General features: G+C 40.2%; 5 protein-coding genes across 5 annotated transcripts in view; 2 read left to right on the forward strand and 3 right to left on the reverse strand.

Moving 5' to 3' along the window:
• Nucleotides 1–20044, forward strand: part of LOC133845167 (uncharacterized) — a 34025-nt gene extending 13981 nt beyond the window's left edge. Inside the window, exons 2-11 of the mRNA XM_062279537.1 lie at nt 8944–9442; nt 12948–13708; nt 13771–13955; nt 14970–15165; nt 15222–15434; nt 15972–16202; nt 16270–16415; nt 17706–17901; nt 18081–18670; nt 18882–20044. Coding sequence (XP_062135521.1) covers nt 8944–9442; nt 12948–13708; nt 13771–13955; nt 14970–15165; nt 15222–15434; nt 15972–16202; nt 16270–16415; nt 17706–17901; nt 18081–18670; nt 18882–19565 — 3701 coding nt within the window. The 3' untranslated portion in view covers nt 19566–20044. The remainder of the gene's footprint in view (nt 1–8943; nt 9443–12947; nt 13709–13770; nt 13956–14969; nt 15166–15221; nt 15435–15971; nt 16203–16269; nt 16416–17705; nt 17902–18080; nt 18671–18881) is intronic.
• A 351-nt stretch (nt 20045–20395) lies between these two features.
• Nucleotides 20396–21569, forward strand: LOC133845908 (INO80 complex subunit B). The gene is made up of 2 exons (XM_062280564.1): nt 20396–20551; nt 20610–21569. The coding sequence occupies exons 1-2, from the start codon at nt 20536–20538 to the stop codon at nt 21533–21535; spliced, it is 942 nt and encodes a 313-aa protein (XP_062136548.1). The 5' UTR covers nt 20396–20535; the 3' UTR covers nt 21536–21569.
• A 2-nt stretch (nt 21570–21571) lies between these two features.
• Nucleotides 21572–21972, reverse strand: LOC133845910 (intraflagellar transport protein 20 homolog). Its single transcript, XM_062280566.1, has one exon. The coding sequence runs from the start codon at nt 21962–21964 to the stop codon at nt 21572–21574; it is 393 nt and encodes a 130-aa protein (XP_062136550.1). The 5' UTR covers nt 21965–21972.
• Nucleotides 21973–22104: 132 nt separating this feature from the next.
• Nucleotides 22105–23803, reverse strand: LOC133845909 (BTB/POZ domain-containing adapter for CUL3-mediated RhoA degradation protein 3). Its single transcript, XM_062280565.1, has 2 exons — nt 23247–23803; nt 22105–23180 (listed from the first exon to the last, which is right to left on the reverse strand). Exons 1-2 carry the CDS (start codon nt 23413–23415, stop codon nt 22456–22458), a joined length of 894 nt encoding a protein of 297 aa, XP_062136549.1. The 5' UTR covers nt 23416–23803; the 3' UTR covers nt 22105–22455.
• A 190-nt stretch (nt 23804–23993) lies between these two features.
• On the reverse strand, nt 23994–27549 carry LOC133845906 (probable protein phosphatase CG10417). Its single transcript, XM_062280561.1, has 4 exons — nt 26849–27549; nt 25614–26780; nt 25025–25558; nt 23994–24968 (listed from the first exon to the last, which is right to left on the reverse strand). Exons 1-4 carry the CDS (start codon nt 26957–26959, stop codon nt 24570–24572), a joined length of 2211 nt encoding a protein of 736 aa, XP_062136545.1. The 5' UTR covers nt 26960–27549; the 3' UTR covers nt 23994–24569.
• Between the last annotated feature and the right edge of the window lie 57 nt (nt 27550–27606).

Raw genomic sequence — 27606 nt, forward strand, 5'->3', positions numbered from 1 at the left:
TGCCTGACTTGATTTGAACTTAACCCCAACCCCGAAATGTGAACAAATTATAGACAACATATGAGCGTCTGTGTGTGTGTGTGTATGTGTGTGTTACAGATTCAAGTGTAAGACACAATGCAAAATCAACATAATGCTAACTTTTTCTATATATACCAGCTTGCCTGCCAAACTCTATTTTCATGCATGCAATTCAATTGGAGTATGTATGTAACTGCATTTTGGGAATGTCAAATGCAAGTGTGGCCGTATATCGTACACCGTAGATCGCTGATCGCAGAGTGTAAACCAAAAGAGTCGTTGGCTTGTGTGTATTAAGCGTATTCAGATGCTTCGAATGCTTTTGGCATTTTCACATACTCGTAATTAATTGCAGCGTCTGTTGCATGCAACTTGCAACTGGCAACTGTTATTGCAGCCTTTAATTTCATTGTTTTTTTTTTGGTTTTACTTCGCTGGCACGTTGAACGTTGCGGTGGCAATTTTTGGTTGTGTCGCCGCAATATCTCCCTCTCTTTTCAGCTAATTGTCAGCCCATGCGTCGCCATGTTGTTTTTTTTTTTGCTTTTTGTCTGTTTGTGGGTTTACATGTTTCATTTTCGGTTTTCTTTATTACTTTTTCGGCTGCCGTTTTTTTTTTTGTGATTTTGATATTTTTGGCGCAATTTTGTGCACGTGAATGGAACACCGGCCACCGGCACGGTACACTGCAGACTGCAGTTGCCAATTTCTTAAAGCAAAGGCACAACAGCAACAACAATGAGTTGCATTTGCAGTACGAATTTGTTGCTAGCTAAAACGATGCGGAAGACAAATGGCGATATTCCTAAAGGCATTTGGTCACTAAGTGAAAGGTATTCCCCCCCTCTCTTCCAACACTCACCTTTCAAACATGCAAAGCATACTTATGCAGACTCGCGTGTGTATTGGTTCATCATAAACGACCAGTCACAAAACGATCAGTTGAACAGTAACCGTATTAAATGGAAATAAGCTATGACGCATGTATGTATGTATGTATGTATATGTTGGCCAAGAGCGTCTTCGTTAGCGTTTGTTGTTAGCCGATAGCCCTGAACTTGACTCGCAACATCACTCGATCATTGAGCTCAATAAGAGAGACACACAGACACTCATACACATCATTTTATTTGTTTGCAGACGAAACGATTACAAATGCAGGTGTTAAAATGACAGATGAGCACACAATGGTCATAATAATCCCAAAAGTTCAATAATTCACACCAATAGCTTGGGGCAGTATGCTCATAATAATCCCAAAAGTTCAACAATGTTGTCACACATACATACACACACAGACATGTGTGGAGATGTTACATTGGGGACATTGTTCACACTCAAAAATTTGTAAGCTGCAATTTCTTTACCATTTACATACATACATAGTTCATTCACAGTTCCCCCAAAAATCAACTGGCGAATGAATGAACGGAGTTGACCATAGACTAATTTTGTAAATGCGCTTACAAATCAAATGTGTATGCAAATCAATTGTCATTCATCTTAGTTAATAAGCGGCTAATTTATGACTCGTGCATCTACCACACACACATACATACATACATACATATCGTATTTTTGTGTTGTCATTCATCCTCATTTACATCATGCTTAAGCTCATATTAGACAGCTGAGCGTAGCATAAAAGTTCCAACCGCACAAAGCCAGAAAAGTTTCTACACTCTCGTTGTCTCGTTCATTGTTTGGCATATCTTTGTACAATGAATATGTGCGTATGTGTGTGTATTTATAAAATTCAACTGCGGTTCAACTGTTACGTATAGCGCGTACATTATGCATCTTTATTGCCGCAATATGTTATGTTTATGGTGGAAATATATTTAGTTTATTGTGGCAATATATGTGTGCAAGTGCATATGACATGATTATGATCACTTTTTTAATTTACTTGTACTTTTGTCATTTATAATAATACCACATTGCGACATCACCCATAGGGCTCCGTCGATGCACAGCTTATCGATATCGATAATCAAAATAAAAAGAGTTCCATTGATCACATTTCAAAATGGAGTCCTTTGTTTAATTGGAATGTCGTTGAGCTTGCAATGAATTGCTAAAAATTGCAATCAATTGACTTTAAGGTTTAAACTCACATTCATCTTATACACATTTGATGTTTAGGAATTTCATTAATCTTGTAATTTGAATTATCTATCATTCCTACCCTTTGCTCTTGCTCGACATTCCGATATTTCACCTGGCCACACCCTTCAAGCGTTTACACCGCTCTATGAAAGTATGTATTGGTACCCAGGTCGAGGTTACTTAATTGTGAGCATACACATACCATACTTCAAATTGCCAGCTATCGAAAATCCTCCAGTTTGTACAAAAGCATTCAATCAGCTGTGGTTGTCGCTCAAATGTGAAACAGAAGGTCGTGGCTTTCAATTACCCTACTTATGATAGCAAACATCGGCAAACAATATGATATTGCCCCTTCTAATCGCAATGGCAGCCGCACAATTTACAATTTATCTTATGTACTATAACATGTGCTTAGCCCAGTTCCCTTCAGAATGTAAACCTACAATCCCAAATTAGTTGTCGAGGTAAGTCTTGCATTCGGGAAGTGTATAATGATCTTCACACCTTATTATATTACATTATAATTGGTCATACGTCAGCGGAATGTTAGGCAGCTGCAATTCCAAAATTTAACAATGGCACAAGACCCACAGTAACAAAAGCAACATCGGCAACAGCAACGACATCAACCACATCAAAGAAATGATATAAAATGGCATATATAATATTTCATAACACGAACTGGAAAGTCGTTAGGTTTAGTTAAGCTAAATCCGTGGAGCTAAAAATAACAATTGGCCAAGTATTTGCCACATTGTTGCTATTACATAAACAACCCCATCGAATTTAATTTGAAATAATTTGAAAGACGCCATACAGCATTCATATCAAATTTTTTGGGATTAGAGGTTAAAGCAGACAACAAAAACCAAAAAGTCATGCTTTAAGAATGGGGAAATACACATGGATATGTGTATTTTTTGAATGTGAATGCGATGCATTGTTCTAATCCGATATTATTATGGCATTAAGTAAATGTTATGAGGTGGGCGTGTAGTTTGGCATAGACTGTGGCCACTTGGGTTATAAAAATGACTCATGCACTATTCCAAAGAAACAGAAAAAAACATATTAAAACAGAATTTGAGTGCTACACTTTTTTTTATTGAGCGTAGAGTTTTTTGCAGCGGTAAAGTGAAAGTTTGCGCTGGGCGCTGGACTATGCAAGAGAGGCTGAACAAGCCGCAAGCCAACGAGGCGCCACCAACTACAAACTCATTATGACCTTGCCTTGTCTGCCATTAAAAGTGTTGTCAAATGGCGAACTGAGCAGTGTTGGTAGCCAACACTAACTACTGCAGTAAGAGTAACCCGAATATTAATATTAAATAATAACAATAACAATAATAATAATAGTAATAGTAATACAGCAAAAAACAAAACAAAACCAGTTAATAAGCAACGCCGTCGATGGCAGCATTGTGCAACAAACCTGGCATTACGAACACAATTAAGTTACAACCTCAACCTATGCCGCCAATTGGCTGGAACGTGAGCGCATTTCTCACAGCCAAAGCGAGCCAGCCAAGTGACCATAACCCCAACTTCCAACATCCAGTTTGCATTTCTGTGCTTCAGTTCCAGTCCGCTGTCCGTAGTCCGCAGTCAGTGTGACCAACCAGCACTCGAAAGTCCAATTCAAATCACATTACGCCTTAATAATCTCAAATTTAACTGTGGCGGACTCCTGAACTAGACGTGGTCTTTATCAAACAAACTAAGCCTAATGAGTACTTAACCCCTAGACGAGATAATTTCTGGGAAAAAAGTCAAAACGAAAAAAAACTACATAGATTGATTGTCTAATTCACTTTCACTTTGCCCAGTTTACAAATCTATTAAGATTTATGACTGTTCCATAAGCTTATGCTTGAAGTCCGGCTTGAATGTCTTGCCTTCGCTTTGCTTTGTTTGCTTACCCGTGCCGCTCACAAAAAACTAAGGCAACTTTCAGGGCTGGGGCAGGAAGAGGGATGGAGCTACAGACTTGGAGAGGGGTACTTAACGTGTATCTCCATCGGTCTGTCTACATTCAAATTTTTAAATTCGTATAGTACTTATGAAAATGGAATGTGAGACAGCAACAAAAGCACTCACAATACTTTCCACCACAAAAAGACCAAAAAACTACAACAAAAAAGAGGAAAAAAAGGGTAAAAATAATGACACAACGCTTAAATATAAACAATAATTAATTTTAATGTGGCCAAATTAGAGCGACGACAAATAAAAAACGCCAATTAAAATCATAAAACAAACAAGTGTGAGTACTTCCACTGTCTGAACAACTGGCAACAACAAACAAAACTGCACTCAGCGATGCAGAAGAAGACGCATCAAAACATGAAAATATGTCTGCATTTACATACACACAAACATATGCACATTCATCTTGTGCAGGTGAATATTCGTGTTGCGGCATTTTTGCATGATTAATATGCACACTCACACTCACACATACACACACATTACATAAGAAGTTGCACGCTTTGCATGTCTGTCATGTTCTGTACAAGTTTACGCTAAATATGTCAAACTTTCCAATGCAAATGTCAAATTGCATTTGGTAACACTAATTTGGTAATTTGTAACTTGCAGCCCTAGTAGTTTGATGTAGCCAGTAACTAGGGTAACCAGGGCAGCAGACTAGCAGTTTTTACTCATTTTGGCGCCATGCTTAAAGTCTGATTTTCTAATTTATGGCACACACACACACATATATATATTGTATTGTACATGCACATATTTAGTTGCAACCAATGATTTAGCTGTGTGCAATTATTTGAAGTCGGTGTTGAGCTAATTAATTTGTTGCCCCATTGCCTGAGCACTCGGTTTTAGTGTCGCTAATTATCCAACAGTTGAGTTTTCGGTTTCATTGTGAAAGTGAAGCAAAATCAGATCGAGATCGAGGCACAGCAACACCAACAGCAACCGAGCTAAAAAGCTATAGCCACAGGCCCGCCAGCTAGCTAGCCGCAATGGTGAGTGACTAAATGTGATTGCTAACGCGTGCAAAACATACACACACACACATTTATATACATAGAGCTGTGCGCATGTGTTGAGAGCTGTTTCTGTTGGTTATTGCCACCTGACAAACTAGCATCAGCAACAGCAAAATCAGCACAGCTGCAATAGCAAATCGTTAATCAATTTCAGGCAGGTTGCCAGTATCCACAAGTGCATAAATAGAGATCGTTAATGCCACAAAACTCGTACAAGTTAAAGGCGAGCACTTGGCTAGCTTCGCCGCCTTGGTCATTATGCCCTTAATACTTTTTCTTTTTTTCCCTCTTTTTTTCTTTTCCTTTTGTTTTTGCTCTTTTTTGGTTTTTTCGCCGTGCACTAAGCCATATGCAAAACTCTCTCCCACAACTCAGCGCGTGTGTGTCGAGTGAAATGATTAAAAAACAAATGTACATACATGGCATAAGTACTTTGTCGGCTCGATCCAACATTTGTGCTCCCCCTTCAGCTTCACTCGTGCAGCGTTTCCTGATGGTCTTCGGCTGACTTGAGATATATTTCCCAGTTGTAAATTCCGACCAAGACAAGTCCCAAACATGTTTGCGGTGTTATGAATACACAATTACCTTTCTAACATATCTTTCTTACTTCACTTCCTATAGATCGTCAATCCTTTAGCTGCTAAACTGTGTTGTTAAGATACTATGTACATTTTAATAGTATGCATTCTTCACTTATATAAATCTATATACAACAATTTCCTGAATAATATCAACAGATCATAAAAATATTGTCTTATCTTATATTCTTTACAATTCTATTTAACACATATGTATATTTCATTACCTAATGATTACATTTTGTTAATTTGTAATTTTACATTATTTAGACATCATAAATCACAATAGTTCTCAAGAGTAATTCTTAAAAACTACATAAAGTTGGCAAATTGTAATGCTTCCAATTTTATAGCACAACTCTCAATAAGTATAAAAATATATGTACTTCCGGAACAATAGGTAACTAATTGAATGGTGCTCCAAGTGCACTAGTTAAAAGTAATTTTCACGATATACATTTGCATACATGTGTATGGTATATGGTATGTAATCGTAATCGTAAAATGGAAGGTAGAGTTGGGTGGTGCTACAAACATTTAAGTCAAGGCCACAATAGCTGTAGATACAAGTTGTGTATCAAAAAACAAAGTCCATTGTAACAAAAGAATCCAATTTTCCATTGGATTATCGAGGTAAACATTCCATTGTATTCGAATCAATTATTGTTTGACTTGCACTTTTTTTTTACTATTTCACGAATGTGTCGAACGAATCTCGAATATGTAGATCGAGTTCGAAGCTGGCTTTCTTTGAGTCAGTTGTCGGCTTTTCATAAGATCTATTTATGGGCATTGAGGAGCTTGCATGTGGTAATACTTTTAATCGACGAGACATAGACCAATTATGGCAGTATACGAATACACATTCGTATGCTTGTAATATTCATAGTCTGTCTACAACATGTAAACAATGTAAGTTTTACCAACTTTATGTAGGCCATGCTACAATTGTTGTTTACACACACCCACGCTAGTTACAATCTGCCACATTTGGCCAATGCCAAACCGACAATAGACATAAAGCGACGGTACACTGAGCTCTCGGCACTCGACGTATTTTATTTTTTGGCCGGAAAAGTCATTAAGAGCAAATTTTGGACGGTAAAATGACCTTCCATTTAATTCAAAATCTCACACCATTTCGGCACCAAAGTTCTATGTTAATGTTATTCGCACCGTTCGCAAATTCTTGAAATATTTATCATACAAATTTGGCAATAGATACGGGTACGGGTACGAGTTTGGTTCCTATCTCGGTATCTGTTCTTTTTATATTTTATTTGCAATTACTTGCTATTTAATTCCGAATCGGATATAGATTCGAATTCGCAGTCACAGTCGGATTCGGATTCGTATTCGGATACAATCGCAAAGTTGCCCGCCCAATTAACAACTGACCATAGATGTAAAACGATTTCAATTGAACTAGACATAACAATGATTCGAATTATTTCTGTTCTTTGAAGTTGACAACGGAACGGGTTTTCAAATGGAATAAATAATTGGCATCCATTTAATTTATGCCACGATTTTGTCGCCCAACTGTCATAAAGAGGATATGGCTATTGACACAAAGGGCTGGGTTTCAAAACTGTATATCCGCTTTCAATTACAGATCGCTTGTGAGCAATGCTCCAGATTAAGCCATTCATATTTCGGAAATCTTTTACCTTATTTTTTTTTTTACTTTTTTACTTCGTAAAGTGAAGGTTTGAAACTTTTAAAGGGTCTTTTTGTCAATTAGATGTTGCCACATTGCTAAACTCAAGTTTATTATTGCGGTAAAACACGCGCTTCCTCAATTGGCGCTTCGCAATAAAGTTTAGTTAATTGCTTCTGTGTTCATAGATATATGTCTAACGCAAATAAAGATTATCTGTTTAATTAATATTTTGGCAAAACTTGAGAAACTTTAATGGTAACAAATTGACGTTCATTTAATGTGATTGATTAAATGTTTGCATACAGTGGCTTCCAGCTGAAATGAGTCAAGGTTTGTGCGACACTCGAAAGCGATCGAATCAAAATGGAATGTTTTAATTATAGATTGACTTTTGTAGTTCGATTGTAATTATGATGTTGTTTAAGAGCTATAAATAGACACAATAAAATAATTATTTTCCATTTATGCTAGGGAAAGTTGCACCAATAAATGATTAATCAATGAAAATGCGTGCCACGTACATTCCACATTGCAACTGGCAAATTGAAGTGAAGTTCGTGTCCTCAATCTTTTGTTTATTCCCCATGCAATTCTATTAAATGATAGCACACTCAAAGCGCATTTGCAAGGTGTGTGTGTATGTGTGTGTAGGTGCGTACTGAGGCGTGGGACGCTGATTGTACTACGAGTAGAGCTGCAACTGTAAATGTGGGCATGCGGCAGCTGTGTTTGATTAAAAAACGAAAACAAAAACGAAGGCAAAAGACAATAGGCGATGACGACGCGACGTCGTTGGGCAAAGTGTAGCATTATTTTGAAATTTCCCTTTTGTTGTGCTTCTGCTTGTTGCTATAATAATGGCATTGCCCGCAAGCAACACTTTTTTCGCGTATAATACTAGTACATTATACTAAAGACACACGTTTGCACATTACGTATACGTAGTGTTGGATGTGCGAGGAGGGGCGAAAATTAATTTGTTCATATCAGAAACGAACAAATTGTGAATGTATGTTTTTGGGGGGTGTGTGTGTGTGTGTGGTCGGTTGAAAACAATAAAATCGAAATCTCAAAGCGCTTATGGCCATTAAAAAGTTATTGCCAATGGCTTTGGCTTCTAGTCAAAGCAAATACAAGACTTTTGCACTTAATTAGTTACTCGAAACGCGCCGCACATTGCGTCATCGTCATCATTGAGCTGATTGAACTCCAGCGATTGCACAAAGCCGAATGGCAAAAACAACTAAAAAACCAAAACAAAAAAGAAATACAGCTAGAAATACAAATACTGAGATACAGATATATAGAAACTGTGGCCAATTTGCACTTAATTTAAAACGTGGCTGAGCACGATTTTGTTTGCGTTTGAGTTTGCGTTTACGTTCAAGTTGAAGTTGCCTATGCCCCGAGACCGAGTTTGAAAATTAATTGAAAAGCGCCAAGTTCACACACACACACACACACACACACACACACCACAACAACACACACCAAATGAATATAGAAAGTATTAAGACAAAATTAAATTGTTATTTTGTTTGTTGTTTGTTGTTTGCAGACAAACAGCCGGATCAGACATCAGCGGGATCGTACTGGCAACAGCACGTGGCCACACCCAGCAGCTCGACGCCCTTCGATTCGCCCTTCTATTCGGCGACGCATGGCCTCGTTCAGACGCACCCCTCTCTGACCGCAGGCGGGCCCCGCCCCGTCCCCCTCAGCAGCAACAGCTTGGGCAGCGGATCGCCTCCAGCCTCTCCGGGTGTCGCCGCCAATGGCAAACCTTCGCTCACCGCCGGCAGTGGCTACCTGAACTCACGCGGCACTCTGCCCACTTCCGCCAGGTATCCGGCGAACAAGATCAGCGGCACCGTCGTGGAGCCCAATCCCAAGTCGCCATTCCGTCATCTCGACTTCTCGACCAGCGCCACCGCCGAGCTGCGACGCAATCCCGCTCTCTCCGCCCCCGATGAGTGTGCTCGTGCCTGCCGCGAGGGTGAACCGCCCAGGATCTGCTACTATCACTTCACCCTGGAGTACTACACTGTGCTGGGAGCGTAAGTAGAAGATGTTTTTATTTTCAATTGTACTTTATAAATAGAAGATGCATTTAGAATGCAAGCGGAAGTAGGCAACCGATTCGATATTTTGCGCACCTGTCTGTTTTAGTCTGTTTGTCTTCGCTACTTTAAACTTTAAAAGCTAGAGTTACTAAATTTGACAACAATACTTCTTAGTGTTGCGCATTTACTTCGTAATTTTAGTTTTAGTTCCTTAAAATTAAACAAAAAACATAACTGCGGAATGATAACTATGTAACATATAGTCAAGAACAAGCAAGAAAGCTGTAGTCGAGTTTTAAGTATTATTTTAAAAAGATGTCAAATTAATGTATTGGAAAAATACTACAAATATACGAAATTCTATATTTGGTAAATCGATATATTAATAGAATATCATTCAAATTATACCATAGAGTAAAAAATATACCAAATTGTCAACCACCGAAACTAGCAGCATTCGTTAATGCCATATAAAATAATTTTTTAAATAACTTTAACAATTTTTATCTCAACGCAATCAAATTTATAAGAGTCATACTCATATGTATAGTACCCTTCTATCATATGGCGTAATGTATAAAAACTTTAGTCTAAAAATTAGCTAGTAATGCTGACACTCGATTGAGGGAGCATTTATTTGTTAAAGCATATTATTGTATTGCTTCGACTCAAATAGTGTGGAAAAAGCGGAGGATCCTTGAAGTAATAGTTTTCTTAATCCACTCCATAATTCACTCGTATAGACAATAAAACGTAGAACGACTAAGTTCAGTAGCAAAAATACTTATTCGCTGCACTAAGGTGCAGTTTAGCTTAGAATTTGGGCAAGTCTCTTTTCGCTCGGTGAATTCTAACCGAGATATCTTCTTACAATTTACTAGTAATAAACAGCTAAGTTTACAAGAAAAAAAATAAATAGTATATGTAGAAAAATATTCTCTAAAAATGAGCAGCGCACTTTTGGCTGTCGATCACAGTCGAGCTGTCGCTTGCTTACCAGTTTTTATGTGCACTCTAATGCAAGTCAGGCGCCCAATTGTTAATAGCACTCTAAGTAGCCATAAATAGCAGATGGAAGCAGTGGAGAAGGAAGAAGCTGCAGTTGAAACCGGAAACAATATAAAAGCCATAGCCATAAAGTTGAAAGTCGGATGAGATCAGCTTGAGGCGGCTTGATGTATCCATAAAGCACGCTTGCAATCAAGGCCTCCATAAAAAAACACACTCAACCCGTAGGATTAGGAGTCAATGACATATAAGAGCTTGCGTGTATCTAGCTGGCAAGTTCACTTTAGTTGCAAATACGAGTACAGCATCAAATCACCACATCAAAATTAAAGCATCAGGAAAAAACTTGAGCTCAAAGCTGTCACCGTGTTGTCGCCGCGAAGAGGAGAAATAAGACAGGTGGGACGAGAGGTGGGACGAGGCGAAGCGAGGCGAGGGCGAACAAATTATTCCCACGCCACAAGTGCTGTTATGGCAAATAAACAAACAAAGAGCTCAGTCAACAAAGGCAAATGCTAATGCTACGACAGCAGCAGCGACTGCGAGTTCGAGTTCGCGTATCTGCAACTTTGTCAGTTGCAAGTGCAAACTGGCCTCAGCTTCAGTTTCAGCTCCGGTTACGAACCTCAATCTCAGCCTGTCTCAATCTTGATCTCAGCCTCAGTTTTTCGCTGTTGCCCTACTACTCCAATAGACACACTTAATAACAGCTCTACTCGCGTACTAAGGTGTTAGTAATAGTACAACCACTAGCATAGCAGTAGTATTTACAGTGTCAAACGATTGCCAATAGTTTCACAGATAGTTCGACAACCTCGACAGATCTGTCAATTGCAGTTGTTGCATTTCATTCACAAGCGATAAACAGCGAAACGTCTAATCGAGTAGGTGCAAAAACAACTTAACTTCACTTTTTTAATAGGCGGCTGGGAAATAATAGGCACTCCTATCTAAAAAAAAACAACTGTCTACATTCTTGGCAACGTATAACTTTATATGTGTATGCTATACAAGGTGTTAACCATCTTGAATAAAAATACAAATGTATATAGTATACTGACAGATTTGTAAGCAGCAAATAGTCTCAAGCTATACTCTTAGATTCCCTTTGAATTTGTTTACATAAATTATGTACAACTAGCGGATACTTAATATTATATATAGTATACTTATTGCTACTTAAGGAGTTTTAAAAACTATAAAAGAGCTAAATACAACCATAGTAATGCACTGTTAAAAATATAAACTCACATTCTCTTAGACATTTAGTTCATTAAAATAAAACTGTTAAAATGCTTGATAACTCGCTCACCTTACTTTCTTTCAAAGTTCCAAAGGTGCAAAGTTAAAGCAAACAATGTGCAATTAAGCTTTTTCTCCCTTCATTTTGATGAGTGTATTCCACATTAATCATCCTTTTTCATTTTTATTTGTATCTTAAAAAAATTTCCCATAAGCAAAAATTCGCACATATTTTTTAATGACATTTTTGACAATTTAATTAACATTGTCATGAGAAAGCGAAAAGAAATGCAGAAGATTAAAAATACAGTGAAAATGAAAGGAATAATTTGTTTTGCTATTTATTTAATATTGTTTAGCATTAATCTAATAATTGCTTAAGTTCATTAACTTTGTAAATAAGCCTCAATTTCAAAAAGATATTAAATTTGTTCTAAATATTCGCGCAATTTACAGAACTTTATTTAATTAATCCAGCAGATAGTAAAGATTTATATTGTTGGTATTTATTAAGAAAAACTGAGCCGTTCAATTCCAATAACTTTGATAAGCAATAATATCAATAAACAAGTATTTTTATGCTGATTTCAAGTCCAAAATTCTATAGTTGAATTCGTCAACGAACTTTGAGCACAACAGAGATAAATATGCTTTTTCAAGATACTAGTTTAATAACCTCGCATCCCACAGCGTCTTGGCTTATAAACAAGCGAGTAATCACAGACGACAACTTAATTAGTGGACGTTTTAAGCCGCCTGTGATTCGCACATTGGACATGTACGACATAAGTTGAAGCACTTAAGTTGTAGTTGTTGTGCATTATAATGCATTAAATTATTCCATTTGCATCCACATCCAATTCAACATCAATCTCCATTTGCACATCGCATCCGGACGTGATCAATGTGCTCATGATTAACTTCCTGTCCACACTTTTATTTTTTCCTTTACTGAAATTGATAATCAGATTTATCTGTAATTCAATTCAATTTACATGCAGTGCAACTTGTAATAATATCCCTGAAACTTGCAGTACATATTCTAGTTTTCGTATTTGATTTGATTAGGTTTTACTGGGTCTTTCCCAATTTTTGCCACGAATAAATAATGAATGCATATTTGGATTTTTTATTTTATTTCTTTTCTTGTGGAATTCCCTATTAAAATGATCAATTTTAAATACAAATAAACTTGAATTTGATGATTGACTGAAATAACGAAACAACTTAATTATTTTACCGCTTACAGTGCCTGCCAGGTGTGCACGCCCAATGCAACGAACACCGTTTGGAGTCACTGCCAGTGCGTGTTGGCCGATGGTGTTGAACGTGGTATTCTTACAGCCAACCGCATGATACCCGGTCCAAGTATTCAGGTGTGCGAGAATGACAAAGTGGTGATTGATGTGGAGAATCATATGGAGGGCATGGAGGTGACCATCCATTGGCACGGCATCTGGCAACGTGGCTCGCAGTACTACGACGGTGTCCCCTTCGTCACCCAGTGTCCCATCCAGCAGGGCAACACCTTCCGCTACCAGTGGACGGGCAATGCCGGCACCCACTTCTGGCATGCTCACACCGGTCTGCAGAAGCTCGACGGTCTCTATGGAAGTGTTGTGGTGCGTCAGCCGCCCTCTCGGGATCCCAACTCGCATCTGTATGACTTCGATTTGACCACGCACATTATGCTGATCAGTGATTGGTTGCACGAGGATGCCGCTGAACGTTATCCGGGTCGTCTGGCTGTCAACACCGGTCAGGATCCCGAGTCCATGTTGATCAACGGCAAGGGACAGTTCCGTGATCCCAATACCGGTTTCATGACTAACACTCCTCTGGAGATCTTCACTATCACCCCAGGACGTCGCTACCGTTTCCGCATGATCAACGCTTTTGCCTCGGTTTGTCCGGCTCAGGTGACCATCGAGGGACACGGCATGACTGTCATTGCCACCGATGGCGAACCCGTTCATCCAGTCGATGTCAACACAATCATCTCCTTCTCAGGTGCGTCTCGCTGCTTCCATTTTCACGCTCATTTTTAACTCCTTTGACATCTTTATCGATAGGCGAACGTTACGACTTCATAATCACTGCCGATCAACCCGTGGGAGCCTACTGGATTCAGCTGCGTGGTCTTGGCGAGTGCGGTATCCGTCGTGCCCAGCAGTTGGCCATTCTCCGCTATGCTCGTGGTCCTTATCAGCCTGCTTCCGCGCCTCCCACCTACGATGTCGGCATTCCCCAGGGTGTGGTAAGTTGTGACTATTTCTTTTTATCGATCTCTTGAGTTTTCCTTCTTGCCAAGAAAGCATCGCGAGTTCCGGAGCGGAAATAGTTAGGCCACAAGTCAGCAGTAAAATGTATCCTAGAATCTTCTGCCTCTCCATGGCTGGGGCGGTGTTTATCTTCCATTCATTCTCTATATTAGGAGACATTTATCTTCTGAAAATATTCAGCTTTTTTCCATCTCAAGGAATATTTCTTCCTACGAGACTAAATAATAATAATGCTTTCTTGTCGGATTTATTCAGTAAAATTTAACGTAATTAATCCTATGTTATTAGTTATGAGAATAACCATGTGATTTAGTAAGTAAATCAACAACAACTTTTCCCCAATGAATAGTTATCATGGTTCTTCCTTAAACTTTATTCCTTTTTAAGAAAAAACAGTTCCCCTAAAATAATCCATTTGTTAAGTTCCTTTTCTCCTGAGTAAGCAATTTCGATACTCGAACGCAACTCTTTATCTCTCAACTTAACAAATAATTATAGAAGTCATTAGCTAGCACTCTTAAAGTCATCGAATAAGTTCTTCCGAGTATAAAGTCCCTTTGTAAGCAGATAACGCCCGTTATATTCGCATTTTGAGACTGAGAATCTGTAAGTACATTGTATAATATGCCTATATTATAATCTAAGAGATTGTAAATACATCCATATGTATAAGACTTTATGTTGTAAATATATAAAAATAGAGAGCACAAGATCGAGAGAATAAGAGAAAGAGAGTGATCAGACTGCATAACTAAATACGTTTCTCTATCTTCTTCCCACCAAACCAAAAAAAAAACACCCCACTTGAAATGCAATGTAATATATGCAAACAAAAAAACAACAACACGAAAACCACACTGCAATTGTTGTTGTTCCCGCACAAATGTGTATATATATCTATATATGAATCTGAACACACCTTACGACACCACCTCTGACCCCAATGACGTAACGAACAACGTAACGACAACAACAACAACAACAAAAAGGTCATGAACCCCTTGGACGCGCAATGTAACCGTCAACGCAATGATGCCATCTGCGTGAGTCAATTGAAAAACGCCCTGGAGATCGATCGCGGCATTCTTGCCGAGAAACCTGACGTCAAGATTTTCCTGCCTTTCCGTTTCTTTGTTTACCGTGCCGAGGATCTCTTCCAGCCCAACACCTACAACCGATTCCTTGGTAAGTTCACCTGGCTAAGAGCAAGTGGATAAGTTCTTAACAATTCTAAATTACAGTGGCTCCCACGGGTGATCATGTCATCTCGCTGATCGATGAGATCTCTTATTTGTCGGCACCAGCACCGCTTACGTCGCAGTTCAACGAAATCAATCCAGAGCAATTCTGTAACGGTGACAATCGTCCCGCGGACTGCGGACCCAACTGCATGTGCACCCATAAGATCGATATACCCCTCAATGCGATTGTCGAGGTCGTGCTGGTTGATGAGGGTAAGAAAATGTTTAAATAAGTATCTTACAGGGCTATAATTAAACCATAAAAAGGAGGCAAACCCTATTGCTGCTCATGAGAACAGTAACTGGTGATGAGGTTGATTCCGGACCAGATTTCATGACTAATCGTCAATTAAAACAAAACAGAAGTCGGGAAGAATTGTTCCACAAAGACTGGATTTATAAAACCTATAGAAAAGACTTTCACCTTCATAATGTTTATTTTTAATGTCGACATTTCGAACGCAAAATTATTTCCATGATTGTTTTTTTTTCCAAACTTTTTGCAAAGGATTATTGAATGAGTACATTATAAAATACTATGAATATACCACAACTACATTGAGTAAAGATAACCTTAAAACTGTCAGAAAAAGCCCAACTATGACTATAAATTAGCTCTAACTAATTTTCAACCGAACCGGTTTATTAAGGTTAAGCATAGAAACAGTTTTGGAACATTATTATGTGGATAAATACAGTTAGATACAATACCTACCACACATTTACTACAACCTCTGATTTTTCCTCCAGTACAACAACCCAACCTGTCACATCCATTCCATTTGCACGGCTATGGCTTCAGTGTGATTGGTATTGGCCGCTCGCCGGATTCCACCGTGAAGAAGATTAACTTGAAGCATGCTCTCGATTTGGACAGACGCGGTTTGTTGCACAGACAGTACAATCTGCCGCCCACCAAGGACACCATTGCTGTGCCCAACAATGGTTACGTTGTGCTGCGCTTCCGAGCCGATAATCCCGGTAAATTATGGCTTATATTCACATGTAGCAGATTTTGACTAAGTTTTGTCTCGTTGCTTTATTCTAGGCTTCTGGCTGTTCCATTGTCATTTCCTGTTCCACATTGTGATCGGCATGAATTTGATATTGCAAGTGGGCACCAATGCGGATCTGCCACCGGTGCCACCCGGTTTCCCCACCTGCGGCGATCACACTCCCCCCATACCCATTAATTAAGTTAGACCCTTACAAACTCCTCGGCTCTAACTGCTTAAGACGAGAACAAGCATGAAAAAGAAAAACAAACAAAAAAAGTAAACAGAAATTAAATAGTTACAGAAAGCGAAGAGGACCTGAACCAGCTGAACAGTTTGTACAAAGTTTTTTTTAGAGAAGATGAACAACGAACAGCACAATGAGTATGTATGTATGTATTGTATGTATATGCGATCTTAAGCACAGCCAACTCCTGCTCCTCCTACTGCCGCCCTCCTGTATGATATATTGCTCCCCCCCACTTCAACTTGTCTATATAGATCAATCTCTCTATATATATAAATGTATTCCGCATAAGCTTGCCTTGCCCCCAGCAAAAACACCCCCTGCCCCATCCCTGAAAGTTGCCTCAAGCAATCCTTGCCACACTTGGGACTTGCCCCCGTTTTTGGAAATTTGTATAGAAACAATGTAAAAACTTATAAAAGCAGCCATAGAACAAAAGCCCCGCCCTTTTTTTTGTTGATCCTTGAAGCCAGCGTATAAAGTGTATATTTAAAACTTATTAATAATATATGTGTATTTGGGGGCCAAGAAAAGAAAGAGATAAGCAAAAAAGAAAAGTACACGCCTGGTGCCTAGTTTCCCCCGGGGAAATGCGAATGGAAATAAATCTAAATCTTTAATAATAATATTATAAAAAATGTACATAAAAGTGTCTATGTAAATGATGAATATGATGTATGTATTGTATTATGCTTAAACTATTTTGTACCTATGTATGTAATGCCTAATATGCCTAATTATGCCTAGGGTCTATTGAATCAAATATGCTCTCATTTGGCTTCTCACAGTCATATTTAATAGCTGCAACATTCGATGATGAGACGATCAAGCATTTGCTATTGTTTAAACAAATTGTACATTTCCCAACAGACTCCCAAAATGAGTCTCAAAATGAGCAAACAAACAAAAAAAAAAACGAAATGAAATGAAACGAACAACAATATTTAAAGTGAAGATTTGTAAAGCATGAGGACAGAACCCAATTAACTGCCGTTAAATGTATATTTATTGTTTAAATCAATTTTAATAAAAATGTGTAAAATTAAACAACATGTTATTATCACTACACAACTATATATGCCACACTATATATAGCATTTATCTTGCACTACAATTCAACTAAGGCGCACTCTCAGATAAGTATGTTGAAGAGTCTTATTATATTATTTATCCATTCCATAATTTCGGTTATTTTTCTCTAAATATTACCTTGCTTAAGATACTTTCCAAACTTTCTTGCAGATTCTTAACCCGCTGGATGCGATCTGCGATCGCAAGCGAACTGATGCCATTTGCGTTTCTAACTTGAAGAACGCCAAGAAGGTGGACAAGAGCGTTTTAGTGGAGCGCCCCGATGTCAAGATCTTTCTGCCCTTCAGGTTCTATGTGTACGAGCCAAAGACCTTGTTCATACCAAACACATACAATAGATTTTTGGGTACGTAATCGTTCGATTAAGAGAGGTAACATTGAAAGAATTCTTTCGATCTCTGCTTGCTAACTAACCAACACTTTGACTTTCTTACTTGTATTACTAAACACTGACCAACCAACAACCAATTGGTCAATCATATGGTCAATCACACAAAACTGTTCGCTAACAACACACATACACAGTTGTGCCTAGCGGTGACCATTTGACTTCCCTCGTCGATGAAATCTCCTACATCTCTCCACCGGCGCCTCCGCTCTCCCAGATCGATGACATTCCCCCGGAGTACTTTTGCAACGGCGACAATCGTCCGCCCAACTGCGGACCAAACTGCGAGTGCACACACATGGTGGACATACCTTTGGGTGCCATAGTCGAGGTTGTGCTGGTGGATGAAGTGCAGCAGGCGAACCTTAGTCATCCGTTTCATTTACATGGTACGGCCTTCTATGTGGTTGGGCTAGGACGTTCGCCCGACAAATCGATCAAGAAGATCAATCTGAAGCATGCGCTGGAGCTGGATCGCATGGGCATGTTAGAGCGCGACTTCTCGAAGCCACCACTCAAGGACACTATTGCTGTGCCTAACAATGGCTATGTGGTGATGCGTTTCCGTGCCGACAATCCCGGCTATTGGCTCTTCCACTGTCATTTTCTGTTCCACATTGTGATTGGCATGAATCTGGTCTTTCACATCGGCACACAAGCCGACCTGCCGCCGGTGCCGCCAAAGTTTCCCACCTGCGGTGATCATGTGCCGCCTGTAACCTGGTACTAAGTCCAGTTCAGAGTAATCCCAGTTTAGTCTTGCTCACTACCCGCTAAATATTACAGCTCCAGTTATTTATTAACCCCTTAAGCTTAACCATTCTCGTATGTATAGTTGTAAGTAAACCTCAATGATAAGCATGCTGTCATTAATGTTGTTGATAATATTGTAAGCTATGTTTAAACCTAAGTGTGTATTGTTGTTAACTTCGTAACCTAAACGATGCGAAATCCTGCCCAGAAACAGCTCGCATTGGAAAGTCAAACCAGCAGCCCAGTTTAATCCACTTCCTTTCATAGTCGCCTCGGATGCTGATCATCTGATATCGCTGATCGATGAGGTCTCATACATAGCGCCGCCCTCGCCACTGCTCTCCCAGTACAAGGACATTCCCGAGGAGTATTACTGCAATGGGGACAACAGGCCGGCAGACTGCGGTGAAAATTGTCAGTGCACACACAAGATCGATATACCCCTCAATGCCATTGTTGAGGTTGTGCTGGTCGATGAGGTGCAGCAGATCAACATCAGTCATCCCTTCCACTTACATGGCACATCCTTCTATGTCCTTGGATTGGGTCGATCGCCAGACGATAATATCAAGCGCATGAATTTGAAGCATGCCCTTGACTTGGATCAGCGCGGCATGCTGGAGCGACAGTACTTGAAGCCCTCGCTAAAGGATACAGTTGCAGTTCCGAATAATGGTTATGCCGTTTTGCGTTTCCGGGCCGATAATCCAGGATTCTGGTTGTTCCACTGTCACTTTCAGTATCACATTGTGATTGGCATGAATCTGGTCTTTCAAGTCGGCACGCTCAAGGACTTGCCGCCAGTGCCTGTCAATTTCCCACGCTGTGGCAATCATCTGCCACCCATAACTCCCAGCAGCTATTGGTAGCCGAATCGCAATTCGTAATCATAACATAATACACATAATACTAGCAACTAAGTGGATGAGTGGCCTTGGCGTTCTAGCTCTAAGGCCAATAATTTATTGTTTAGGTTTCGAGTTCTTCCTATTTTCATTAAATAATAAACGCATAACTATATATAAAATGTATATAAATATGGCATTGGCTGCAATCTGAAAGCAATTGATATACACATACGTATTAAAGATTGTGACAGATTAATGATCTTCTATTAGCTGAACTTTCCTGTTTTAAAATATTGTGTAGCTAAACAAAAAATAGTGAATAAAAACGAAAGATGCATAAACAATATATTGATTCTCTGGTGACGATGTGATAAATTTAGATAAATTAATAATACCATCGTTCTCATGAACTAATTTAATTCCATTAAAAAACATAAATAACCTTGTTAAGTTAGATTTATACTGCTGCATTAATAAAAGCAATATTATTATCATTTCAATGCCGTTGTTTCATGGGGATATAATAAATATCTAGCTATGCGACATTAACAAATTTGGCACAACTTCCGTTAAGCTTAATATGGATTAATTTATAAAATCTGAAGACAGAAGATGTACAATTTGTCAAAAACGGACTATTAGACAGCTTCAAGTTGCAGTTTTAAATCACTGCATGAATTTTAGTTATAATCTTAACATTTACTACCTGTATAAATAAGAAAAAAGATTATAGCTAAACAAATTATTGTTATTGTTGTTTCAAAAGCCGATTATGTGTACACAATGAAACTATCGATAATTGGTAACAAAATCGAAATCTGAACTAGGTCTGCCAGCGTTGCCATTTTTAATTAATTGTTGCATACTTTTCGAGTAGAAGCAGCTAGCATAACTAATTTGTTTGGTATATTTTGAATAGGAGTCTGCGGTCACGTTGTGTTTGACAAACAAAACAAATCCAAGCCAGTAAATTACTTATTATTTAGCAAGCATGGGCAAAACAGAAGGTAACAACAATATTAACACTTTAATCAATCTATTATCTGACTTTATACCCATTCAAAGATCGTCGCTCCAAACGCAGTAAACGACAGAAACCAGCAAGATTTGCCTCGCCAACAGAGTCTGCCTCGTCGCCAGTTCCAACAAATGTAGCCTCCGAAGTTGACATCGAAATTGCAACAACTCCACAAATAACATTAACAACACCAACACATGTGAAAGCAGCAGTGTCTGCAACTCCAACTCCTTCAATTAACAAAGCAATTGAGTCAGAGCCTCCCACTCAACGCGTACGACCTGCGAGCAGCACAAAGACTTCGCCTCATGTTTTGCCGGCAGCTGGAAATGCGAATGCAAAAAAGGCGAAAAAACGTCGCAACAGCGACACGTCTAGCGACGAGGAGCGCTGGCTGAATGCCATTGAGACAGGTAAACTAGAGGATGTAGATGATGAGCTGAAAAAGATCAAGGATCCCAAGCTAATGACGGCACGTCAAAGAGCCATGTATGAAAGGAGCCAGGACGCTGAGCCTGCGCTCTCTGGCTTTGTCGAGGAGTTAATCGCACTGCCTAGCGGCTATCGGGAGAAGGAGAAGCCACAAACGGCCGAGGATATTCAGAAGGCCGCGCTCAAGTCACAGAAACGAAAACAACAAGCGGACGAGCGCCGAGAAAAGGATAAACAAAAGACAATGGAGCGTCTGCTGAAGAAACAGGAGAGCGGCAAGCAGCGAGCAGCAGCTCGTCAGAAAAATCAACAGAAACTCTCGCTGCCCTCGCTAACCTACATGAATACACTGGATGGCGCATACATTATGGTACCACCAGGTCAAGAGTTTCCGCTGCAAGCACAGGTTGCTGACCCCCCGCCACGCATTCAATTGTGCGGAATTGCAGGCTGTGGCAAGCGCAAGATATACAGCTGCTCCAAGACGAATACGCCGCTGTGCAGCCTAGCGTGTTATAGGAAAAATTTGGCGGTTGTCTAAATATAAATTAAAATATGATTTTAGGTTTAGTTAAGTTTATTGATTCATTAGGAAATTGTTAATGATATCCTGTTGTTCAGACTCAATGCGTTGCAAATACTGATACTCGCTCTTCAAACGCTCCAACTCGACCGTCTGCTCGAGTATCTGACTCTGATAGACTTGCTGTTCGCTCTGCCGCTGTTTGGCCATCGTCTTTAGTTGATTCTGTGTGCCAATTGCACGCAACTTTTCCTTTTCCACATCCTTGGCGAAATTGTTGGATATCTTGTAGAAGTCTTCGCCGAATTTCTTGAGCTCCTGTAGGTTTCGCGAGTACTCTAGGCATTCCTGTCGCAATTCAATTGTTTGATTTGCTATTCTTGGATCCTGTACACGGAGTCTATAGATTTCGTCGATATATAGTCCCGCTTTCTGTAGTTCTTCCATTTGAGAATATATTGCAACTGATTCCAAGTGAAAGGAAACATTGTTTTGTTGTACCCCGCGTTGCCATGGTAACTATTTCAAGTCGCCCCTTAGGAAGTTTCGTTATATACAACATAAACATAAATAATGGATAAATTAACTTTGCTTTGTTTTCAACATGTTCATATATTATTTAAGCTTGTAAACTTTAAATGTAACATATGAGACCTAATACTTTGTTTACACTGTTGCTTAGGATCTGCTATTTCAGTAGATATAGTCGCTACATATATAATTAAATCGAGATTTTGGAAAGAATATATAATGTAGAGTTCGCAATTAATCTCTTGGTTTTCTCGGAATTTATCATGCAGCTGTGTTACTTCTTAAATGTCTAACGAATATGATGCGATACTCAAGCCACCAATTTTGGATCACGAAGCGAACCAACAGAGGCTGCAAGCACCGCAATCTTGCCATCAAATCTGTGGCAATGCCATCCTATGCAAAAGTCAAGTGGGATTGTTGCGTTTATTCGATCGTAGTCTAGCGAGCCCGGTGCGCTCCTCCTCTTCATCGCTGGTATACTGATGCATGCTTGCCCCGCTGACGCCGCCAGCACGCACCGAAGATGTGGCCTGCAGCAGCTCTTGGTCAGGAGCATTGCGATTCTCATATAGCAGCACCTGCAACGTTTCCTCGTAAATGCGTGCCTCGGGAAACTCCACCTTCGTATGCTTGCGATCGGTGGCATACACAATGGATGTGCAACAGACTTCGGCAACCTTTTTGCCGTGGCCATAGAAGCTCCAGCAACAGATCTCACTGGGTCCAATCACATCCTTAATGAAAAGTATGCGCTCATTAAAGCGCAACGAGAGCTTGTCGAACAACTCAATATTTTTGAGCAGATTATCATCCGAAGTGCTAGTGTATGAGTATTTGTTATTCTGTCGCTGCACCACCAATATCACTGCTGGCTTTGACGATGCACTGATCAAGAGTTGCTCCTCCTTCTGCGACGTTATCAGCGGTATGCGACAGATGGGCTTCGGCTCCTGGTGCGTATACAAGGCGCGCTCACAGGACATAGCCAGCTCTGTGATGCAATAGTATTTAGCTTCGGCCAGTAGCTCAGCAATCTCTTTGTTTGTTTCCGGCAGCGGCACGCTACCATCTCGCAGGAAATTGAGCAGTATGCCAAAGTGATTGCCACAGCGATCGATTAGAATCCAACCTGCAACACATAGCACCCAACAGATTTATCTTATCATCTTCACATGATTCATCGACATCAATTTACCTTCTGAATCAGTCAAGACCTCCATGCGGCCACTGAACATTGCGCTCAACATTGTGTCATTGTGTTTGGTCAGCGTGCCAATTGTCGTGTAATACAAACGCCCGCCTACGTTTAGCTTAACGTACTGGGAGGCGTGGCCCTTAAGCAGCACCTTCTGATCCCCGGACATGACTCTGGGTTCGTGCAGTACAAGTTCCTCGTTGTGATTGTCGCTGTCTATGCAATTATAATCATCATTGTAAGCAGAAGGTTTCACAGCAAATGTCTTGGACGCCACTCCGCCACTAGATCCACCTCCACTGCCTGCTCCTGCTCCGACGATCGCAAAGTCCACCACGCCCTTTTCTTTTGCGGAGCTTTTGCAAACGCCTTCTCTTGCGCTGCTTACGCTCGCCGTGTTCTGCGCTAATGGATCAATTTTGGCGAATTTGTGAGTCTCACAAAATAACCGAAATTTGTATGCTACCTTAAACTCTCGTTCTGACGTAGATCTGCTCGTTAATCTTCAGATTATATACACAATGCAATATCCATATGTTGTACACACAAACATACGGCTAGCAAGTGCCCAAATTAGCAAATTTATACCCATATTACAAAATACCACATGCTTGGGTATTTTTAGTATTTATATTGAGCTACAAAAAAAACTGCCACACTATGGCGCTGCTAATCAATATTTTAAATAGGAAAAGTACAAGATTTTTAATGCAAACCATAAAATTCAAAATTCTATTATTAAAACTATTATTTGCTTTTCATTTGTTTATTATCCAATACAGTTTAAAAATACGGCTAGCAAAACGAAGCCATTATCTCAATTATTATTACAATACATTCATGCAGTGGAATTACGATTTTAGAGATGTTTACTCGTGTTCTTAAGATGAGTTTTATTAGTTCCTCACATTATAAATATAAATTTGTAAATATTTGAAAACATTTGATGTGAAATGATAAAAAAAGTATATGTATTTGTTTTTGTACGAGCTTATGAATTGTTGTAGTACGAGTCTATAAACTTTATTTTTTGCCACGGGTTAAAAATAACGAATAAAAATGAATAGGTTCATGTATTATTAAAAAATATATATGTGTATATGTGTACAAAATGAATATTCGTTATGTATATATAGATAGCTGGCGTTAAATAATTTGGAAATTTACTTTCATTTTTATTTTGCTCTCTCTGTGCTCTAAGAGCACGATTTTGTTTTTCTGTAGTTGTTTCAAATAATGTGCAAAATGCCAAAACACTTCGGCCACATTGTCGTGTCTATTTTGTTGTTGTTGGATGTTTAAGTTCAATTCAAATATAAGAATTTACGTTGATGATACGACTACGCTGCTCTCCTTCGGTTCGTCAACTGACGGCGATGCTGATGCTAATGATGGCATGCTGCTGATAACATCCTTGTCATCCTTTGCTTTCTCCGGATTATTCTCAATTTTCACTCGCTTCGATTTACTGGCATTCTCTGCGGACTCTGCTTCACCAACGGCTGGCGTATCTGGAGAAGCGCTACGCTTGAGAGCAACTTGCTCGCCTTGATTATTCAGCTTGAGGGCAGCTGCTGCAAGGAGCGCATCTTCCGTTTCTGTTGGATCAATAGTTGCTGGTAGTTCTTGTAATTTTTGCTGGAACTTTACGATGACGGCGGTCATATTGTCGCATCCGGTGCCATCGCCCATTGTGTTTGGTGCCAAGCAATTGTCAAATAGCTATAAAAGATTTCCAAAGAGTTACACAATACTTCGTGTACATATTTAAGACCTACCTCCTCGCAAACTTGTGATAGTTTCTTGTTCTCATCCTTAAGACGCAGACGCACAAATTTCACAACTTCTTCACTGGTCATATAATTCCATATACCATCGCAAGCCAGAACCATGAACTCATCCTCCGGACTGATGATGAGTTTTTTAACATCCGGTAGTGCGGAAATCATTTGTGCTTCAGCTGACAACTCGAGGTTCGTTTTGTACGCATGATCGCCCAAAGCTCGGGACAAATTGAGTCCACCATTGACACGTCCATCGAGTGTAACACGTCCGCCAGCATTGACAATGCGCGTGGACTCTTCATCGTCCTCGGGCTTGTGATCTAGACTCATTTCAATGGCCTTGCCATTGCGTGAAATCACACAACGCGAGTCACCAGCATTGGCCACATACAAGTCACGGCCATGGAGCACACAAACGACGGCTGTGCAACCACTATCCTTTCCAGGCTCTTCAATCATGTTGGCACAGAACTGATCATTTGCCAGTTGATCCTCATCGGTGTCGTCCTCGTCACTTACATTCTCATCCTGCAATTAATTGAACGTGTTAGACAAGACTTCAACTAATTCGAGGATTACTTACATCATCATCGTCTTCATCATCCTCATCATCATCGTCGTCGACGTCATCATCTTCCTCATCTTCATCCATGTCTTCGTCCGAAGAAACTTCAGCAGCGGCAGATTCTTGAGCTTTAGCCGCAGCGTTTTCATCGTAATCGGCATCATCGTCGGTGGAATCATCTTCTTGGGTCGCTGCCTTCTTTGCAGATTTCTCAGATTCTTTACTGGTCGATGAAATGTCAGCGGGCTCAACTTTAATGGCTGTTGCAGCTTCTGCCTCCACATTACCATTGGCCTTTTTGTCGGCCACATCGCTAGAGCCCGAGACAGTTGCATCCTCCGAAGTTGTGTCGGACTCGGCTTCCGATTTGACGGCTGCCTTGGCCTCCGATGAGGTCACAATACCATTTTGCTCAGTGGTTGCAACGCCAGCTTGCTTATTGCTGCTTGCTTCAGCCTTAATGTTGACAATGTTGCTTGTGGCATTAGTGCTGTTATTGCTGGCAACAGTTGGTGAATTGTTGCTTTTGCTGGCACTCGAACTGCTACTGCTGCTCACAGTCGATTCATCTTCCTGGTCTAGTTTACTGCTGCTGCTCCCCGAGCAGCTGGGACCAGGTCCGTCGGTTTCACTGATGGCTGCTGCAGCAGCTGCAGCCGCCGCAGAGGTCGAGGAACCAACCGGCTTGGCTGTGGGATCCATTACCGCCTTATTAACTGCCTCGGCGGCGACAGCAGCAGCGCGTCGACCTCGCGATGAACTTGTTGACAGCTTGGCGGCAACTGCAGCCGATTTGATTAGAGCCAAATCGTGGGTTTGTGGCAAACCTTTGTATTTCTCGAGCACTTCGCTCAATGGCAAATGGCTTTCTTCATGTAACTCGGCCAATTCCTCTGCATCATCCTCTTCGTCATAACCATCGGCCTCATCATCCACAATATTATGCTCACCGGCTAGAATTTTCAATGTGGTAACCACAGTCGGCTCAAGCAGAGTTTTATCAAAGCCCAAAAATGCATCCTTAAGTGCTTTTTCTAGTGCACCGCGTTTGTAGGTATCCAGATTTTTGAGGAACTCTGGCAATTTATCAGCACAATATTGAGCGACTTCAGCGCCTCCATGGCCATCGTAGACGGCGAAAAACGATGTGTTCTTATCAAAATCTAGTATAGCATTGTGTGCATCCTGGAAGAAAACACATTAGCATTGTTGCTAGGGCTACAACAACAACAACCACAACTAAAATAACTAACCTCTTGACTGTTGCGCCAGCCTTGCATTGAACTTGCACCAACGACGAGCAATTCATTGGATTCATCAGTGGACGCTTTGTCGGTTTTCGGCTGCGACAGATAGGCACCCATTATGATATCCTACAGTTGCTGCTGCGCCTCGTTTACGAAAAATCGATGCTTGCTTGCTTGCTTTTGGCCAACGCACGCGCGCACGCAACGCAATTTCGCTTCACAAGCTGTTTCACTTTTCGCGCCACCGGCAACAAAAAACAAAAAAAAAAACAAGCGCCGCAGTCAAAGGTTGTTTGCGTTTTTTTTGCTGTCGAAATGAAAACAAATGATTGAATTTGTCAGAACTCTTCTTTCAGTCAACAATTGGCAATTCACTAGCTAGCAATTTACAAATTATATCGCTTTTTCACGTTAGCGTCCCCTGCACTCAAGACGTCGTGTCGTGTGTATCTCCCACCACGCCGCCGCCACCGCTGTCGATGCCGCTGCCAGCGTCGCCGCCGCTACCGCTTTGTTCGCACACACGATTTTGGCAAAAGCCTCAAATAAACAACTAATTTTGTTATTTAATTCAATACATTACCTAACACGCCTGCCGCTTCCAAATGTTTGCAGATTAAATGCTATCTTTTGCGCAAATTACAAGAGCAGTGCAATTTCTTGGTTGAGAGTTCACAAAAAAAAAATTCTGCACTGCCGACTAGAGGTGGAGAAACATCGTTGACCGATTAGAGTCGATACATCGATGTTTTTGATTAATGTTT

Source organism: Drosophila sulfurigaster, chromosome 3 (genome assembly GCF_023558435.1).
Source record: "Drosophila sulfurigaster albostrigata strain 15112-1811.04 chromosome 3, ASM2355843v2, whole genome shotgun sequence".
Taxonomy (NCBI): Eukaryota; Metazoa; Arthropoda; class Insecta; order Diptera; family Drosophilidae; genus Drosophila; species Drosophila sulfurigaster.